The sequence below is a fragment of the Drosophila pseudoobscura genome, chromosome 4 (genome assembly GCF_009870125.1).
Source record: "Drosophila pseudoobscura strain MV-25-SWS-2005 chromosome 4, UCI_Dpse_MV25, whole genome shotgun sequence".
Taxonomy (NCBI): domain Eukaryota; kingdom Metazoa; phylum Arthropoda; class Insecta; order Diptera; family Drosophilidae; genus Drosophila; species Drosophila pseudoobscura.
Genome location: NC_046681.1, coordinates 5,893,151 through 5,911,558, shown reverse-complemented (window position 1 = coordinate 5,911,558; position 18,408 = coordinate 5,893,151). Strand labels below are relative to the sequence as shown.

General features: G+C 41.2%; 5 protein-coding genes and 1 long non-coding RNA gene across 8 annotated transcripts; 4 read left to right on the top strand and 2 right to left on the bottom strand.

Annotated features, from left to right (window-relative positions):
- Nucleotides 1-825: 825 nt before the first annotated feature.
- pr (6-pyruvoyl tetrahydrobiopterin synthase purple) lies at nucleotides 826-2,751 on the top strand. 2 transcript variants are annotated; one of them, XM_002133101.3, is made up of 5 exons: nucleotides 826-929; nucleotides 1,121-1,349; nucleotides 1,464-1,543; nucleotides 2,094-2,239; nucleotides 2,298-2,751. In XM_002133101.3, the coding sequence occupies exons 2-5, from the start codon at nucleotides 1,282-1,284 to the stop codon at nucleotides 2,508-2,510; spliced, it is 507 nt and encodes a 168-aa protein (XP_002133137.1). In that variant the 5' UTR covers nucleotides 826-929; nucleotides 1,121-1,281; the 3' UTR covers nucleotides 2,511-2,751. The 2 variants fall into 2 exon arrangements, with proteins under 2 accessions (XP_002133137.1, XP_033236187.1); XM_033380296.1 differs by having other exon boundaries at nucleotides 904-1,349.
- Nucleotides 2,752-2,756: 5 nt separating this feature from the next.
- Nucleotides 2,757-10,923, bottom strand: bwa (alkaline ceramidase). Its single transcript, XM_001356072.4, has 5 exons — nucleotides 10,350-10,923; nucleotides 7,650-7,906; nucleotides 7,434-7,571; nucleotides 3,733-4,025; nucleotides 2,757-3,121 (listed from the first exon to the last, which is right to left on the bottom strand). The coding sequence occupies exons 1-5, from the start codon at nucleotides 10,509-10,511 to the stop codon at nucleotides 3,033-3,035; spliced, it is 939 nt and encodes a 312-aa protein (XP_001356108.3). The 5' UTR covers nucleotides 10,512-10,923; the 3' UTR covers nucleotides 2,757-3,032.
- Nucleotides 4,053-7,809, top strand: LOC4816273 (uncharacterized). Its single transcript, XM_001356073.4, has 2 exons — nucleotides 4,053-4,807; nucleotides 4,873-7,809. The coding sequence occupies exons 1-2, from the start codon at nucleotides 4,425-4,427 to the stop codon at nucleotides 6,488-6,490; spliced, it is 2,001 nt and encodes a 666-aa protein (XP_001356109.4). The 5' UTR covers nucleotides 4,053-4,424; the 3' UTR covers nucleotides 6,491-7,809.
- A 1,472-nt stretch (nucleotides 10,924-12,395) lies between the features above and the next one.
- LOC26534039 (uncharacterized) lies at nucleotides 12,396-12,863 on the top strand. The gene is made up of 3 exons (XR_001451385.2): nucleotides 12,396-12,525; nucleotides 12,618-12,659; nucleotides 12,746-12,863. It is a non-coding gene; the product is annotated as an uncharacterized lncRNA (long non-coding RNA).
- Nucleotides 12,864-13,707: 844 nt separating this feature from the next.
- Nucleotides 13,708-15,233, top strand: vls (valois). The gene is made up of 3 exons (XM_001356074.4): nucleotides 13,708-14,332; nucleotides 14,387-14,763; nucleotides 14,832-15,233. Exons 1-3 carry the CDS (start codon nucleotides 13,793-13,795, stop codon nucleotides 15,016-15,018), a joined length of 1,104 nt encoding a protein of 367 aa, XP_001356110.3. The 5' UTR covers nucleotides 13,708-13,792; the 3' UTR covers nucleotides 15,019-15,233.
- A 329-nt stretch (nucleotides 15,234-15,562) lies between these two features.
- Nucleotides 15,563-18,202, bottom strand: lok (ovarian-specific serine/threonine-protein kinase loki). Of its 2 annotated transcripts, XM_015181232.2 has the most exons (7): nucleotides 18,091-18,190; nucleotides 17,661-17,965; nucleotides 17,419-17,576; nucleotides 17,238-17,346; nucleotides 16,721-17,161; nucleotides 16,434-16,668; nucleotides 15,563-16,369 (listed from the first exon to the last, which is right to left on the bottom strand). In XM_015181232.2, the coding sequence occupies exons 2-7, from the start codon at nucleotides 17,854-17,856 to the stop codon at nucleotides 16,060-16,062; spliced, it is 1,449 nt and encodes a 482-aa protein (XP_015036718.1). In that variant the 5' UTR covers nucleotides 17,857-17,965; nucleotides 18,091-18,190; the 3' UTR covers nucleotides 15,563-16,059. The 2 variants fall into 2 exon arrangements, with proteins under 2 accessions (XP_015036718.1, XP_001356111.2); XM_001356075.4 differs by having other exon boundaries at nucleotides 17,712-18,202.
- Between the last annotated feature and the right edge of the window lie 206 nt (nucleotides 18,203-18,408).

Here is an 18,408-nt window from a genome sequence, read left to right as displayed (position 1 = left end):
GAAACATGTCTGGCAGCGCTGTCCGCTCACGATAGAGATGGGATGGAAATCCGGTGTTTCTTGATTCATAATCAAGAATTGATTTATTTATATATGTATTCATGTATTTTGCAACAGAGTACGTTGTTAATACGTTAGTACGTTATATATTGTATATGCATGGTTTGTAATATCATGCACCCTTAAAACAATCGTTTCCCGATAGTTGCCCAATTCATCGAGTATGTCCATTCGATAACAGCTGACGGAGTGCGTAGACAAAAGTAAATATGGTTTAAAATAATTGAATTTAGACACAATAAAATAAAAGGCTATACTTAAAAGTACTTAATCTTTTAAAAAATTGAATCATCAATGGCCAATAATTAAGTGGGTAGTTCTGAATGATTTAGTAAGCCAGCATTATTCAACAGAATATCAAAATCGAGGAATAGGAACGATCACTCTCTTAGGTTTTTTTTTGTTTGACCTTAATCGCTAAAACCTTTTTTTTAGGGAAAATACAATAATAGCAACTATTTAAATTGAACCAGTCAAGTAGAAGATAGTTTCATTAATTGGATCAAATTATGTGGGCAGAGCTGAAGGTTCTATCTAGCTAGTAATATTAAACGAAATATAAAAATCGAGGAATATGGTTTCCAAACCTTGACGGAGAACTATTAACCCATTTTGAGCCAAGAGGGTGATTTCAACATTTCACCGAAAATAATGAAAATTTAATAGCTTTAGTGCAGTTCAGGTTAATGATATCGTGGTTTTGTTTAAGTTCAGAGGAAAGAAAAAAAGATGGCATGGATCTACAAGAAGAATATACAATCAATAATATTTTCCGCTGTTTACCTCAAGTCGTTGAACTGTTTAAATAGAGGGTGTTAAGTGGGCTAAGTTCGATTTCTTATCGATATACGAGATATACGTAGACAAAAGTAAATATTGTTTAAAATAATTGAATAAGCTTGCATTGTGTACTGCTGCTTGTCTCAATGCTGTTTAAACGAAACTAAACTAATCGTGCTACACTTTGCATTAGTTCGGCGCAACAGCTGATAGTCGTTAAATCACACTGCATACGACTGCAATTGTTGTTAATAATTTCCTTGCTCTCTCGCCCTCCCAGCCGTATAAATTCGTGTATTTAAGCAGCAGGTTTTGCATTAAGTGTAAAACAGTGCAGGCGCGTGCAACCACACAAACACCTCTCCAATCAGATCATCGCCAGAACCGCAACAGCAGCCAGACAGCTCCAGACATCAACGAACGCCAGCCAGCATCCCAGAAATGTCTCAACAACCTGTTGCTTTCCTGACCCGCCGCGAAACCTTTAGCGCCTGCCATCGCCTGCATAGGTGACGACCCCCCGATCCCCAGCCAATGAATCAAATCAATTCAGTTGATTCAATTATATTTTGCCGCAGCAATTTAGTTCAATTTATTGACTCGTTCGTTCAATTTCTTTGCAGCCCCCAGTTAACCGATGCCGAGAATCTGGAAGTGTTTGGCAAATGCAATAATTTCAATGGCCATGGCCACAACTACACAGGTGAGTGCCACAGACATCCCAACACCCGACAGCACAAAAGCATTCATTTTAATGCATGATTAGTTTGCAAATCGACATCGGTATCGTTTAACAACTGGCTTTAATCAGATATAACCCAGTGACGGCTGGAAATATGAGACACAAAAAATACCTAACCATAGAAAACCTTGGCCAACAATCTCGCTTATCAAACCAGCATTCAAGTTCAACGCTCAGAGAGGCATACAAATGATATTATTAGACGGGGGAATAGATAATGAATGCGGTTGGGAGTGATCAGGGTTTATTGCTAGTTTGGGATATGGATTTTCGGACAACGTTCGTCGGGAAATACAGGAATACAGGCTGGATCGGGGCTTAGGCTATCTCCTTGTGTCTTCCCGTTGTAACATCAGCAGGGAACAGGCCTTTATAAACCTTTATTTAAAGACAACCATTCGTTTTTCAATCGATATGGGTATCTAAAACGAACATTAATGAAGAATTCGTGGTCCCATTGGTCCCAAAGGTACTCTCAATTAATCTGCTCCTTCTTTCCTGCCTCTTTCAGTGGAGATAACCGTTCGTGGACCCATTGATCAACGCACTGGAATGGTCCTAAACATAACCGAACTCAAGGATGCCATTGAGGCAGTCATAATGAAGAATCTAGATCACAAGAATCTTGATAAGGATGTGGAATACTTTGCCAAGACAGTACATTTTATCAGTATCAATAATATTATCCCAAATAATAATGATCCTTCCTTTTTAGCCCAGTACAACAGAGAATCTAGCCGTTTACATTTGGAACAACATACGGCTGCAGCTAAAGAAGCCCGAACTCCTGTACGAGGTGAAGATCCATGAGACACCAAAGAATATAATTAGTTATCGCGGACCCTATGCTCTCAATGGCATTTATAATCCTATAAACAAGCGCATTGCCCATGATTCCTGTACCAATATATCGTCCGATTCGGATTAGAGAACGGAAGACAGACTGAGAGAGAGGTATGTGCCCATTGCCTCACGAATTTTATATTGGACCCTAATTCTCAGTGAATACACGAAAACATTCATTTAAACTCAAACAAGAAAACAAAAAGAATTAAAAACATTTAGTTTTATACAAGTTATACGAATTACAAAGTATATAGCAATCGATTTTTTATATATATACTATATGAATTATGCAAGCATTATATCCAATAAATTATAAAGCAATACATTGTGAGATATTCGTCAAATGTTTATTAACAATTACATTTATAGTATACATTCTATAATCTATGAATAATTATTATCATTTCGTCTTAAGTTTATTGCTCTATATGGCAGGCTATACTTTTTGGTTTTCTATGGATTATTATTGGCTCTTTGTTTGTGTTGAGCAGGCTAAAAGGCGGTAATTTTAGGCATTCCTTATTCTCCCTTCAACACTAATTTATATCACGTTGCGTACTCGTTTAGTATGTCTATTGATTAACTTTTGCGGAGACAGCTGCTCCTAGTCCCCTGAAATCTTGCTTAATCCGTGCTTGTAGTCGTGATCCTGCTGCAGGTATAGTCTGCAGTAGTTAAGCCAATCTTTTGTATCTGTGGGATTCAGGCAAATGGCATTTTGAAAACATATTGTGGTTTTTTGAGCAAACTTCTACTTCGGATTAGTCGTTAGTCGTGTGTTAGTAATGATTTGGCTAAGGATTAGTAAGGGGTTAGAAGGCTACAAATCAGGTACGGCAAATGGGAACAAATTAGGAACCCTCTTTCTTTCTCTGGAAGTCTTTGGGATGGACTTATAAACATATCACAGTCTGTTTTGGATGCAGGAAAAAAAACATACATTCTGCTAGACTCTGGGAACTCTCCTTGGGTTAAGCGGAATATCGTACTTACTCTTTGGGGTTTTTTTTTTTGGGATATGTTTTTGCATTCTACACAAATTTATAGTTTTGTATATCCTAGTTTTTGGTTTTTGCACAACAAACCTTAAGGCTTTAACAGACTTTTGCTCCTCGCAATACAACCAACCGTCTCCTCAACCGTATACCGTATGCTACTATATCTAAAAAACTGTGCGCTACCATTACTTATTTCTATTGTTTTAACCACATTACGATCTTTAAAGCACATTTCCACTCTAGTTTTTTGGTCATTTGTTTGTTGTTGTTGCTGCTCTCCTCAGATGGTGCTGCGTAGAGTCTTACCTGGATTCCTAATGGATATGAATGGTATCCCGAACTCAAACTCGTTCTTTGGCCAGTACTTGAGCAAAGGCTGTCGCTGGGGCAGTTCCGATTCCACATAGAAGTAGGCGAATAGCACGAGGACCGTATAGGCGGCAATGAAGATGAATATGTGCCAGAATCCATGCAGATATGGAAAGTTGATGGACGACCAGGCCTCGCAGAACATACGATCGTTGATCCAGCAGAAGACAGCCACAGCCCACACGGTTGTGCAACGGATACCCAAGCGATAGACCCTCTGATCGCTGACTCTGTCGGGGGTTAAAAAGAGGCAGAACAACGGCATTAGACGTTAATTGATAAGTGGCTTTGATAACAGACATCCATGTTAACTGACGTTTGATTCTTGGAAACTGTCTGTACGATTAAAGTTTCAGGGGTCCCTGAACTTTGGCAAGAAGATAGGAGTATCAATAGCCGATGTTTGAACAATAAAGTGTGCTAAAAACGAAAGTAACTTTTCTAAGCAGAAGAAAATGTAACAATCTAATGGCGTCAGCAAATAACCATAACTAAAGCTATGGTTATGGATCGAGGCACACGTGCCATACACCTGTACTCTCAAATCATTACATCATTCACTTAGAGAGTTTTGAAGCGTTGAAAATCCCATTAAAGAGACCTTTTTTGGAACAGAATTATGATTTAAAATGTTAGTTCTAGTCATGTCTCAGATAAATGCGGTGTTTCGAGCTCTGTTTCTTACAATATGCCTGTGTTTCTTGCTCAAAACGCATGTAGCCGTCCAGCAAAAATACTTTGTAAAGAGTTCTTTGTGCCAAATACCCTACATCGATCCATTTACTGCCGATATCATGAAGGTCTTTGAGAAGCATTCGTTGAAGGAGTGCCACAACGACAGCGATCTGGTGACAAGTGAATTTGACTTTAAGCTCAATCAATATCGCCTTCACATACACGAGAATATGGCCAAACGTATGCTGAAAGGATCAAAGGGTAATGCTACCTTGGAATGCAAGTATCAAAAGATCGGGAGAAATGAAATATATGAGATTCCCGACAATTCCTACAGGTAGGTGGATATTTGAAGCATAAAATGTATGCCAGAACCTTGGATTAGGTTGTATTTTCGTTTAGAGAGTTTAAGAGCGTTCCTCTACCAGACAACCTTTTGGTGCCAAAGCACACGGACTTTATGATCACCAAATGCTATGTGAAAGAGCAGAAAAAACCACCGAAACTTCTCCAAACAGATGGCCTGACATTCATCGAAGATCATCTGAGAAAGAAGGAGGCAAAAGCGTATGCCAAACAGCAGCAGAAGAACCCCAAGCCGAGTGTCCTTCTCATGGGACTGGACTCCACTTCACGCATGAATCTAAGACGAGCCATGCCCCTGGTCTACAAATTTGTGAGTCAACCAGGATGGTTCGAGATGCAGGGCTACAGCAAGGTGGGGGACAACACCTTTCCCAATCTGTTGGCTGTTCTGGCGGGACACTCCCCAAAAACTCTGGCGAAAATGTGTAACGTGACGAAGAGTGGCTGCCTGGACACAGCGCCCTTCGTTTGGAAAAGATTCAAGAGCTCAAACTACACGACAGCCTTTGCCGAAGACTGCAAAGCGATTAATACATTCAACTACCTCTTGCCGGGATTTCTACAGCAGCCGGTGGACTACTATCTGCGTCCCTTCCTCGTGGCAATTGAGGAGAAGTTTCCCGTGACCAAGGAGTTTGGATTTTCCTTCTGTGTGGGCCGTCGTTTGAGCTTCGATTATGTGTGGAACTTTGGCAAGCAGTTCATCGATCGATTCTTAAAAAAAAACCCCTTCTTTGGTTTCCTGTGGAGCAACAGCTTCACCCACAACTTTTTTACAGCGGCCACCGCTTTGGACGCGCTCCTGCTGAAGCACCTTCATTCCTTTGAGGTGGCAGGACTCTTCAATCATTCAATTGTGATCCTAATGAGCGATCATGGGCAGCGCTATGATACCCTGAGGGGTGCGGCATCGGGATACTACGAGGAACGATTGCCCATGATGTTTATCTATGTTCCGCCCTGGTTCCGTAAGAAGTATCCCCATCTGGTGGCTAATCTAGTTAAGAATCGCAATCGGTTGTCCTCCAACTACGATTTACACATGACCTTGCATCATCTCCTACAACTGAAAAGCACCTCCATGGCAGATTTCGCCAAAAAACACAGATCTGTGGCGTGTCCAAGCTGTCAATCGCTGCTCTTCGAACTACCCCTCAATCGGTCATGCCAGCAGGCCGGCATTGAGGAGAAATGGTGCTGCTGCAATCCCGTTAAGACCCTCGCCAAGAAAACCGACTTTGTAAGGACCATTGGCTTGGCCGTGGTCCAGCAAATGAACGAGCACCTGAAGAAGCGGAAATTCACGCGCAAGTGCCACAACTTCACCCTCAAGAATATCCACAAAATGGATCGCAGGTTGCACTTACCTATGGGCACTAACACCACGGATAAGGACGAACGTGTGTACATCATGCAGTTCTGGACACGCCCAAAAATGGCGCTCTTTGAGGCCACGGTTCGATGGAACCATCACCAACATAAACTCCATATGGATGTGGATGATCTGAGCAGATTGAATAGGTACAAAAACCAGTCCGAGTGCATTGATGACAAGAATGCAAAGAAATATTGCATCTGTAAGGATAGCATAAGCAATATAACGAGGATCCCCAAAATTATTAGCAAAGCAAAACGTTTTCCAGGGCTAAAATAAAGTGGCAAAAAAGTCAAATTTCTATTGGGTTTAGTCAATGCTTGTAGATTTAAGAGTGGAATCTGAGTTTATATACGACTAAATACAGTCTGAAATCTGTAAAACTATCTGCAAAACATTTCCCCGGACATGCAGCAGAACTCCTCGGCCGGTTTAACTTTGTTTCTGCGTGGCATAACATATTATGATACAGTAAAACACATCTTAAAGTGCTGCTAAGATAAAAGATACCCCAAACATACATAGTTTAAACCATTTTTAGTAGCATTTTGTAGAGGAAAACGCCTTTAAAACTTTATACCAAACAGTAGTGAAGGAGTAGTAGGAGATAAACCCATCAAACCCTTCAACATTTTATGACAACTATAAAACCCACAGAGACTGTCGCTCAAACAGTAGTCAATCTTCCATTGTAAAACACTTCGGTGCGGCCTTAAGTGGGCCAACTTCAGGCTTATCTATACGACACTCGAAAGTCGAGTGGTAAAACTCTAAAACCATTATAATGATTGATTCATAATTGAGAGTTTTCCGCAAAGAGAGCGCAGGGAAAGCAAACAGACGGCGAGGGAACTGATTGCCAAACAGAATTCAGGAGAAACAGATTTCCATTCAGGAAACAGCGAAACACCTTTCCGCACAACGAGTAGGGAAGCACCATTTCCGTTTGATCTTTGACATCTACCACGTGATGACACAAAAATATAGTAAAAATTTAACAAACATTGCGATAAGGTGATACTAATTTCACAATCGATGTGGAGACAAACAGGCGGTTCGACGCATACGCGTACACCTGTTCCCAGTTTAGATATCGCACACAAGGCACAGACATTACCACACCGATAAGGCGGATGACTGATGATAGATAGATGATTTATGGGGGCTCTGATTTGGCGGGGTTCGTTTCGGGTCAGAGCAAACGTTGGCTGAAGGTGGTTACCTCTGAAGCTCCCTGTAGAGCATTAGCATGGTCGGCACACCCATGAACATCAGTACAAAGGCATTAACGACTGGCTTCCACCAAGATAGTGCCGTGGCAGCAATCGCCGAAAGCAGCATGAGCCAACTAAAGGTTTTCCTAAAAGATAAAATAAAATAAGGTGGTTAGCTTTTGTAGATAGTAAAAGTCTTTGTTTTTTTTGGCACAGGCACTCACCGATCGTTCTTCACAAACTTGGGATAGTAGCGCTTCGGATAGAACAGCGAGAAGGCCGCCATAAAGACCCAGAGTATGGCCAGTTCGTCAAGCAGTTGGCCAATCAGACTTAAGGTGGCATGAAAGTACATTGAACTGAGTCCAACGACGATTAATAGAAGCCATATCACATGGATGCCAGGGGTCACAAATCGTCCGTACTCCTTGAACAGCATCATCAGCACAGGGGGGAGTAGAATGAATAGGAAATTGCTAAACTGTGGATTGAAAGTAAATGGACATTAGAGGTCGATATAGTAAGGACTGTACAGTGTGACAAACAATGAGTTCCCATTCATGATCAAAGTTCTTTCATACTCATATTTCCAACCAAAGAGTTCTTTACACCAAACAGAAACCCATCCTTTGTCTCCAATTTCTTTATTTTGTACGTGTCATTCCAGCTTGTCACGTAAATTGCAGAGCAAATTGAATTAAATGCAATTAATAATTATTTTGTGTGGGCAACAAAGCGAGAAATGAATCAATTATCACATCTACTATATGGTGGGGAAAGCATTTTCATATTCATGTTCTATGGAAATAATTGATAACGAAATGGGGCTAGAAAAGGGGAGAGTCACTCCAGATTGTATCTTCCATATATACATTTTATTACAGCTCTTGACTTTTGTGATTTCATCAAAAGTAAAGCCGCTTTCTTTTGTTGTGGAGTGGAGTGCAGTCAGGGCAGGGGGTCATTCACTTTTCTGAAGCAACTCCATTAAAACAAAGGCCAAAATGCGTTTTAAACAACAGTCCCACACAGTCCCTGCCCCTGACGCTTACTCACGACAACGAAAATCAATTACAAGTCTGACCAACCGACCGATTATCGTTAGCAAACGGAAGGCCCAACCCCCAGGCGTATCATCAGTAATTCCCTCTGCTGTTCTATAATACACCATTATCCAAAAGTCTTCTATTTGCCCCCATTTGTCAGAATACACAAAGAATTGATGATAGTGCGTGAACATAATATTACGAGTTCATTAAGTGGCGGTATAATCGTAGAGAGTGCTCTAGATTGATAACCTTTTTGGGGGTCAAAGTTTTTAAAAACATTGCGGGAATTGTATAATTATTTCTAAGCAATAAAATATATGCAATTGTTTGTGAAATAAGTGTGAAAAGTGTAGGGTTTGAGGGGATAACATTAAACTTTTACATAGAGGTGCGATATTAGGTGCAAATGTACCTAAAGGGGTTCGCTTTGTAATTTTTTGTGGTTCGTTTTTCTTTAACCAATGATAAACCTCCCTTAAATATCTCTTTGGGTAAACGTCTTCTACACATATCCTGACACCAAGTTCCTAAAAAATTAGGCAATTATGTACTGGTCAAAACTATACGCCATATTAAAGATATTCCAGCTATTCCTCCTACTTCCCCTAGGAATAACCAACATACAAACAGACAAAGATCTTTGTCTAACACTTCGAGTGGACTTCATGGCGTCATACGTTTCTTCTTTGTTTATTGAAGCCCCAGCTCTGTGGGCGGTAAAGGGTTGTTCCGATTATTATTTGATAAGAAGGAATAAAAGTGAGTGAGACGCAGTACCGGGTACCATCCCCATCGTATAACGGGGGAAACTTCAGCAGTGCGTAGTTTAAAGGAAAATCCATAAATATTTAGACTGTAACCCGTACCCCCTGGTACCCGTACATACCCTTCCCTTGAGGCGATAAGAAACTAGAGGCTCCTACAAAATGTCGCACTGCGAAAACCCACTTGTGCATAAGGAAAAACTTGCCCCCCTATAGAAAACCCCTGCAAAAGCGTGTCAAACAGCCTTGTTCTCATTTCCACTTCCGCTTACATTTGTTTGAAAGGGAATGAACTATTATACAAGAAAAGGCTGTAATTTGTGTGATAGCATTTTTGGTTGGACTTTACACTGAACGCTTTATAATCCTCACAGATTAAGACATCAGTCGCCTTTTCTTAATTCCACTTTCAACCGAATTCTGCGAAAAAGAAACTGGGAACAAGAAAAATCACCATTTGCATGCACCTCTTCAGCACCTGCCGCCATCCTCTTTCTTCTCCCAAGGCGAAGCGTGGCTAACAGCATCATTACATTCGCATTACATATGGTCTCGCTCTGGCCTGTGGAAAAAGGTCAAGGCCTGGCACAGCGCGTGTTTGAGCTCACACACACAGAGTGAGTGTGAGTGTGTGTTTGTGTTTTGAGTTCTAGTGTGAGGCAAAATTGCAGCTGCCTTTGTTACAGTAGAGCCGAAGACAGAGACGAAGGGCTAGACACAGGTGTCGAAGTGTTTGATACCCTTTGAGATTGTTTACTTCGATGGAAGTTCTCAGATTTGGATCAAACTTCGGTGGGCCTTAAACAATAAAATGCAGATTATTGAGTTTTATTATATTATCTTTACAAACAAAATAGTTAACACAGAGAGCTGTTCTTGAAAAGATTTTTATTAAAGAATATAGACGATAGACGTTCGGATCAACAAAAATATATTTGCATTATTTTGTCTTCTCTATTGGCAAACATCTTCTCGAAATCATGCTACCCTATCTGCAAGACTTCAACATAATAACTAGGGCAAAATCACTCACACACACACTCATATGACGGTATATTTATTTACACAACATTTATCTATTATATATTTAAAATAAATTGCTTATACGCACCGTATTCACAAACTCGGCTATATTCGATGATATTAAATAATTGCCCTCACACCAATCAACGGGCGAACTTCCGGGTCTGAGATGCTCCCAGGCTATGGCATAGATGTCCAATAAACCGCCCCCTCCCACACTGCCCAGCCCTCCGCCACCAGCACCACCCATGCTGCTGCTGCTTCAGGTCTTTGTTCGAAATTGAAAGAGTTCAGTTCTTAAATTATTTTAGTTGCCGCGTTGCAAACTCGATTTGATGTGTTATTTTCGCTGTTTTATGCGAGATGAAGGCACTTTTTAAGTTCTTTGTTGTTGTTGTCGCTGCAATTGGCATAATTCGCGCAGCACTGCAGTCATTTGCGTTTCTTTTTTAATAATTTCGTGACCTGCATTTATTTTGCCGCGCCTCTATTTCGATAATTATATAAGAAACGGTAAATTCTGCTCTAGGGGTTGACCTTCTATCCTATAAATTACTCAAGCGTACAAAGTTTATGCTAATGCGGAGTAACGAAAAAAAAATTTGAACTTGAAAATATATAGCGCGCCAGAACTGACACGACCGAGGGCGAGGAGAACAATAACAAATGAAATTGTTTAACCGTCGTCGGAACAGCTGTTTGATTTATATATCGTTTTCGTATCATCGCTTGGAGTGTATCGATCTATCGTGCACATCTCTTGTAGTCGCATTCAACTACACTTCAGGCTCAGACCGTGAGACCAGATTTAAATATGTAATGTGGAGAAAGCGAGAGAAATGTATGCTTTTGATTATCATTTTTAATGGATAGGACACTACAGCAGCAAAGAAACGATCGCTATGAAATAGAGCACAACTTCCTCTGCGCTCAGTGATAGATTTCATACCATACTGCCGATGATTAGTGATTTTCAGGCATAAATCTTTATGTCGGAGTTTTAAGTTCGCTCCGAAGAGAAGATTTGGGATACGGAGGTTTAAGTGCGCTCCGAGAGGCAGAAGGATTTGTTGCGGGGATTTAAGGGTGCTACGAAGAGAAAACACGTTGCGGAGGTTTAATTTCGCACCGAGGGGAAAGGTGGGAAGATGGAAAATGATGAGAGTGCTAAGAAAATTACAATCTACGGAAGTTGTAAGGTATGTACTATATAGTAAATGTTCACGTGTATTGAATATGAGTTCACGATCGTGTTTACCTATAGACCTTTGGAGCGGTTAGCAGCTCCAGAAAACAAAGGAAATTCTACTCTCATCGTCCGAATACAAGAATTTCAATATAACCGTGATGAAATAAAAATGATTTTTTTGAAGCTTGGTTCGTGCAAAATAAAAAAATTGCCCCAGTATATTTAAATTTGTTAGAATTGAATTTTAAACAGTTGAGTTGAACCGAATATTTCGATAGCAACCAGACTTTGAGCTGACCTCATTGCAGATTAAACTAAGATCCCAAGCCTCGTATGTGGGCTCTAATATTGTTTCACAACCCAAAACATTCATGGTTTGGGAGTGGTCACTAAATTTATTATTCCCACCACACGGGCCAAGTAATATAGAGGGCACCGCCGAAGCTCCTCTTGTGGGTGCAGGTTCGCTGCATATACCATTATTTCTAAAACTTTCTGGCCAAGGGCTGTGACCAAGGACTCCAATTTGTCGCTATTTATGTTATGGGCTATCAAAGGATCCTTGATTTGCTAAAATAGCGTTGCAGCGTTTTCCCGAACATCAGCACTTCGTTTTGGCAGCACACGCGTAACTTATCGCTCATCGAGGTGGCCAACTCTGGAACATTTTGTAATTTCGTTACCAAATATGTTTGGCCATATAAGAGACTTAATGTAGTGTCTGTTAACAGGTGCCTCACCATGACCTTTACCATATGTCGTTTATCCCATAAAATGGAGAAAATGTGGAATTTGGTTGCACATCTACTAATCATGTCTAGATTGGCCTGGCAAAGGCCAGGCACCACCGCCAGCAGGTTGTTACCACACGAATGTACAAATATTGGAATGCCGTAGCTGACACGTTGCTTGCAGCTATCGCCAGCACTTTCCACTTTGGTGTCGGAAGAAATGTCTGTAAATATATAGTTTTTAATTATAATTTTCCGAAGCAGCTGGATCAGGAGGTGGAGATGGTGGAGTAGAACACTTACCAAATGAGGGATATGATACTCATCTATCATGATGCAAAAAGGTTCGTTCTGGAAATATGTCAAGTGCGACACGAAGTTTATCTTTCCGTCTAACATTTCCGGTCGCTTTAAAAAGTTAATCCATTTTTTTTAGCTCGCCATCCACAATTGGCACTCTTTGGAATGTTCTAAAAAGGTAAAATATTGGCAGAAGGGGCGGTGGGTGTGGACCAGCAGCAACGTTAGATATTAACTTCCTCCTCCCACACATTGCCGGCACAGGAACCTGCGCTGACCGGTTGTTGGGTCTGCTGCTCCTTGGGCTTCGGAGTGAGAGTACCTTTGGCCTGTACCGTGCCCGTATGTTGCTTCTGGAGGCTATCCGTCTTCACTTCACTTGCATTTGCGATTCGATAAGATCGAAATTGTAATATAATATAATAATAAAATAAATAATATATTTAAAAATATTCTTTTGATACTATTGAATCGATTCTGCAGCCCTGGGCAGAAGATCCGTTATGTTTTGGCGTCGCCACGGAAAAATTCAGGAAATAAATGGTGACCACGGACGGACGGAATTTAAAAGTGTCTAATTAGATCTTAATGAAGCACAGCGGTCGTCAATGTATATGCGATCCTGCTGCAGAGCTGCAGTGCTGGCGAGCGCTTGCTGAAAAAGCAAAGCAAACAGGAGATGCTAAGCCCAAGATCCCAAGAACAACATTAAAATGACGGTAGAAGACAGCCGACACTTGGGGCGAAACATGAAGAGAGTTTTTTCCTTGGAGTCTGAAAATTGGCACCGACGATCCAGACGATCCTGATTATGAAGATATATTAAACATTATAATAGACTAGGTATGTATTTATTGGGATGCATTGAAAATTTCAGGTGGAGCCACTAAACAAGTATTAATTTCGCGAGAGCAGTCTCACCTCACCCCCTCCCATGGACAGATAACGTTATAAACCAAAAGCCATACATTTAACTCAAACGATCCGTTTACGAGGTGTCTTAAATGAAACATTTAATGCCACAGACTGAACGCCACAGTTATCATATTAATATAATTTTGGGATCCAATTGCGAGCGTTTTTTGGGTTAATACAAATTAATCGTTGTGTGTTTCCAGACTTGACTGGACTCGTACTTGAAGTAGTTCGAATCCGATTGAGTTGCAAACCATCGCAAGATGCATCGCTATATCGATATAACAATCGGGCGGCGGATTTCCTTTTACCCATCCCTGGCCGCCACATTGGTCTTCTTGTTGTGATTTTTATTTTTTTTTGCCCCCGCCCGCTGTTAATTTGTTTTCGAATAAAATGTTTCCCCAAAAAATCTCTAAGCTATATCGCAAGCCTGATAGCCACCAACCGCCGCCAAACATAGAGCTGGCCGGCAACCTCGAATATCCCAATCTCAACGCTGCCGATCTGAGTGCACGCTTGGAGAATCTTTCGATTCGGCTGCATAGCTGCTGGGACAGCATTAGCGTCAACGAACATAACCACTTTGCTCTCGCCACCAATCGCCGGAAAGGTTGCGAGTGGTGGGGCGTGTTCTTTGGCCACTCGGAGGACAATGCGAAGCACATGACCGAGAATAATGCGGACTTCAAACTGCAGTCAACCCACACGGTGAACATTGTTCGCTATGCGGAAAACAACGTGCTGCTGGCGGCACTGGGAGATACCAAACTGCAGGTCTGGTCCACATACTCAAAGGTGCGGAATCCCGTATCCCCGTATTGCCTTTTTATGATCGGCGAATCTGCAGCCCATCCATCGGCCATTAGCCATTTGAGTGTGTTCAAGGCGGATCAAAAAATGGCAGTAACCGCATCTCCAGATGGTACAATAAATGTAAGTTCTATAGGGACTAGAGATTCTTTAATCACCAGGAACGCTTTCTTTTAGATTTGGAACTTCGCTGGGGCAGATCTGGAGAGCTCTTACCGCACAAACTATGCCCACACGGACAAACTCACGGGCATGGCCACACCTCTGAGCACTTGCGACCAGTTTGTTACCTGTGATCGTGGGGGTTGTGCCCGCATTTGGGACGCTCGTGCCGTGGCACCATCTTCCATGACCCTCTACAACGACACTACTCGTATGATTAGCTTCACCTGTGCCGCCTGGGCAGGGCCCACGGAGCTCCAGGGCGATAACTACATTTACTTTGGTGATTTCGATGGGAATGTCCATACCATAGACATTCGTGTACCCAAGAAGTTCCAAGAGACGATGAAGTACTTTGATGACAGCATTATCTCAGAGCTTTCGATCAATGGGTGCGGCTCCAGATGTAATATATGCTTAGAAATGTACGGAAGAGCTAACCATTTTCCTTTATTTGCAGACCCCATTTGGCTGTCATGAGCAATCAGCCTGCTGGCGTGAAGATAGCCAAAATGAATGGGAGCCATGAGATTATCTATACAAATAAGGACACGCATGACCGTCTGACGGACTCCGTTTGGACAGATTCACAGACACTACTTACCATTGGACATGGCCGTAAAATGGTCAAACATATTATACCTTAGGTTTTTATATATTTTTTGCAATATTAGGACCTGTCCTGATTCAAGTGATATTTGTTTACCATTTATATACAAGAAATGCACTTTACTTCAAGGGATTTGTATTATATTAATACAAATTCGTGAAGATATTTTTTTAAGAGTATTTTTTTTCTTGTTGAAAGAAATGAACAAATTAAATATTGTCTTGAGACTTGCCTGTAACACTGTTTAACATTATAAATCTAATCATATATTCTTTAAACATGGCTCAAGAACAAAATGGCTTTATGATTTTGTTATAAACCATTTGGGAAAACACTGGAGATGTATCCTTTCTTTTATTTTCAAATCAGTTTCCTTAAGGAACATAAAAAACACAATTTTCGACTTTAAATGGGGTTGCCTATTTTGGGGTCTATTACATTTTTCTTTCAACTGTTCAAGAAAACGTTTAAATGTCTAATAGAAATTCTTTGTTAACTTGACAAAAATATGACACAACTACTGCTAATAGAATTTACTTATAATCTTCATATATAAAAATATAAATTCCACTTTCCATAAATTCGTTGTATAAATTCAAAATCTTTATTTCAAAGGCTCTCGGGTAATTTGCAACCAAAAAGTCAGATTGTAATTCTAATTAATAATTTGTGTTTAGTTACTAAACAATCATCATTTGGAATGGTCTTATATGATCTGATCGGAACAATGCTTCAGTTTTGGTGTCTTTGATGTCCTGTCCTGTCAGTGGGGGATCCCTTACGCAAGCAGAGTTATGTAAAAGGCCAAGTACTGGGTCATCAGGAAAAAACATACCATTCCTTAAGGATATAATGGTTTTCTTATGTACAACTAAATGCCAATCAACAGGTTGATTTGTGGCTATCTTACAACAAACAAAACGTAAAAACTAAACAACCGCAAAAAAATACTTGATTTCGAAACACATTTCACGCAAAAACAGAGCGTATCGTCTTGGCTGCGGCAGAGGGTTTTTTTTTGGGGTGGGAAAAATGTCCTCTTAATTTTTCCAGAAAATTAAAACCTTTTCCCGCTTAGCTATCGCCGCGAACGCTTGGTGGGTGGCTCCAGGAAATTATTCTCTACCTCATCGATCTCCATGCTGTCGAGTTTCATTAGCTGCTTGGCCTTCTGCAGCACTTTTGTGTCTCGCAGCCAATTGGCTTGCAGTACATCATCGATTGAGGGTCGCTTCTTGGGATCCGTAATGAGCATTTGATTTATCAAGAGCTTGGCACGCTGCGATATACCCTTCCAGGCAGGGTGTCGGTAGGCAAATTTACCCTTTTTTATTTGCTCAGCTGCTGGAGAGCCATACTCATCGGAGAAGGGCAATGTGCCACTGAGACTGCAACAGGAGAAAGCCGTTAGAAGCGTTCTTGAGACGGGTATACAAAAAAAGATTATCCCACCAGGTAAACAGAACTACACCCAGGCTCCAAATGTCCACCTTCCTGGTGTAGGCCTCTCGTCCGCCTGTGATCAAAACCTCAGGGGCCACATAAAGCGGCGTGCCACAGAGTGTCCGCATCACAGAGTCCTTTTGTACAAACTTGCTTAGCCCAAAGTCAGAGACTTTGAGAAGTGTGTCCTCATCCCCCGACTCTAGCAAAACATTATCTGGCTTCAAATCGCGATGTGTGATGCCTGGAGAGGGAGAAAATCAATCAGACTCCTTGGAAATGTTCCCAAAACCCACCTCTATCGTGTAGATATTTAACAGCATGGCACATTTGGTAGAAATATAGTTTTGAGGTCTCCTCCGACAGCAGTTTTTTGCTGATGATGCGATTAAGCAAGTCCCCACCGCGCATAAACTCCAGGACCATATAAACCGAGTCCGGTTTATCCACAATATCATGCATACGCACCACACAAGGGTGGGTGAGGTTTTTCATAATCTTTGCCTCATTGAGAACCCTTTCGGGATCGCTGAGATTCGTGCTGGGTCGTGCACTGCCCGCCAGCATATTTTTCTTAACAATTTTCATGGCAAACTGTTGGCAGGTGCGCGTCTCATACACCAAACGCACCAGACCGTAGGCCCCCGAGCCCAGTTTACGATTTACAGAATACGTTTTGGTTATCTCTTCGGGCAGGCCGATGGCCTCATTCGGGCTGAGATCCTTGAACACAAAGGCTACAAAGGGCGGAAGCAGGTGCAAAATTAGTTGCAAATTTCACTCTGACTCTCCGCTGCTGGCAGATCCCCTTACCTTTGTATGTGGGATGGGCAATTGATATGACATCGTCGTTTTTCAAAATGCGCATGTTATTGGTGCCAATTTTTTCATTATTCACAAAAGTCCCATTGCGTGAGAGGTCCTTGGGTAACAGGAGAACAAAAGATGAGGACTTTAGGTATACAATGGTAGGGTGCACCCATAATATATCTACCTGTATATAGACCGGATTTGTCAGCTCACAATTTGCCCGCTTTATGATAAAATGCACTTTGGAAATGCGCGTCAGGATTTTCTCAGGCAAATCTTTGAGGGTCAGGACCAAGTCATTCGCCTCTCCACGTCCAGCCTTGAATTCGTCATTGTTCAGATCTATAGGGAATACATAGTACATATATTAAAACATATGATAGGACTGTTTAGGATCACGAAGAACAAAGACTTTTGGATGGTTACCAACAGAAAAGGACGAATGCGTATACACTATGCGGTAGTTGGAGCTCGTACCCAGCGATTTGATTTTGATATTCTTTCCGTACAATCTGCCCCACACGATCCTCTCCATCGGTTGGCTCTCCACCTGCGTCCAAATGTTGGATGCCTGGCTCTGGGTGGCCCCTTGGGTCCCACCTTGTGTGCCGTCGCGTGCCATTATTTCAAGCGAAATTCTCCTTTTGGTCGCAGGTTTCTTGGAATAAACTGCGCAAATGGGAAATGTTCTGTTATCCCTGCTACTCTCACACACACAAGCACACGCAAAACTATTTGATAAAAAAAAATAAGAATCAGACACAGCTTCGAATTGGAAGGCACTGCTTTATACGATTTTTAAACATTTATTTGGATTTTAATTAATGAATTAACTAATATTTTAACTTTTTCATACAAAAACAACGATAAGTATCAACAAAAACGACATTGAAAGTGCGCCCGACGACGATCTGCAAGTTTGTGGTTGTGTGTGTGTGTGATTTGCCGCCATTCAGGGCTGCAGACGTAACAAATATAAGTATCGTATCGATGTCTTTCACAATTGATCGAAACTATCGATAGAACTTTGGAAATGTTCTGACAATGCACATGATTATAATTTTTGATATTTAATTTGTATAGATCAATAAATTTAATTGGTAAGAAAAATTAATTTGTTTTATTTCTTACTTGCTTTACGGTAATGAGGAATTTTTAATTCATGAATTTCGTT

What these genes read in the sequence shown, in the direction of transcription:
- pr (XM_002133101.3), top strand. Translation starts at nt 1,282, where the DNA reads ATGTCTCAACAACCTGTTGCTTTCCTGACCCGCCGCGAAACCTTTAGC. An exon ending in GCCTGCCATCGCCTGCATAG is followed by an intron (nt 1,350 to 1,463) that starts GTGACGACCCCC and finishes ATTTCTTTGCAG; the next exon opens with CCCCCAGTTAACCGATGCCG. An exon ending in CCATGGCCACAACTACACAG is followed by an intron (nt 1,544 to 2,093) that starts GTGAGTGCCACA and finishes TGCCTCTTTCAG; the next exon opens with TGGAGATAACCGTTCGTGGA.
- LOC4816273 (XM_001356073.4), top strand. Translation starts at nt 4,425, where the DNA reads ATGTTAGTTCTAGTCATGTCTCAGATAAATGCGGTGTTTCGAGCTCTG. An exon ending in ATTCCCGACAATTCCTACAG is followed by an intron (nt 4,808 to 4,872) that starts GTAGGTGGATAT and finishes ATTTTCGTTTAG; the next exon opens with AGAGTTTAAGAGCGTTCCTC.
- bwa (XM_001356072.4), bottom strand. Translation starts at nt 10,511, where the DNA reads ATGGGTGGTGCTGGTGGCGGAGGGCTGGGCAGTGTGGGAGGGGGCGGT. An exon ending in TAGCCGAGTTTGTGAATACG is followed by an intron (nt 7,907 to 10,349) that starts GTGCGTATAAGC and finishes TTCAATCCACAG; the next exon opens with TTTAGCAATTTCCTATTCAT. An exon ending in AAGTTTGTGAAGAACGATCG is followed by an intron (nt 7,572 to 7,649) that starts GTGAGTGCCTGT and finishes TTTATCTTTTAG; the next exon opens with GAAAACCTTTAGTTGGCTCA.
- vls (XM_001356074.4), top strand. Translation starts at nt 13,793, where the DNA reads ATGTTTCCCCAAAAAATCTCTAAGCTATATCGCAAGCCTGATAGCCAC. An exon ending in CTCCAGATGGTACAATAAAT is followed by an intron (nt 14,333 to 14,386) that starts GTAAGTTCTATA and finishes GCTTTCTTTTAG; the next exon opens with ATTTGGAACTTCGCTGGGGC. An exon ending in TCAGAGCTTTCGATCAATGG is followed by an intron (nt 14,764 to 14,831) that starts GTGCGGCTCCAG and finishes CTTTATTTGCAG; the next exon opens with ACCCCATTTGGCTGTCATGA.
- lok (XM_015181232.2), bottom strand. Translation starts at nt 17,856, where the DNA reads ATGGCACGCGACGGCACACAAGGTGGGACCCAAGGGGCCACCCAGAGC. An exon ending in TGCCCATCCCACATACAAAG is followed by an intron (nt 17,162 to 17,237) that starts GTAAGGGGATCT and finishes CGCCCTTTGTAG; the next exon opens with CCTTTGTGTTCAAGGATCTC. An exon ending in TAAATATCTACACGATAGAG is followed by an intron (nt 16,669 to 16,720) that starts GTGGGTTTTGGG and finishes CTCCCTCTCCAG; the next exon opens with GCATCACACATCGCGATTTG.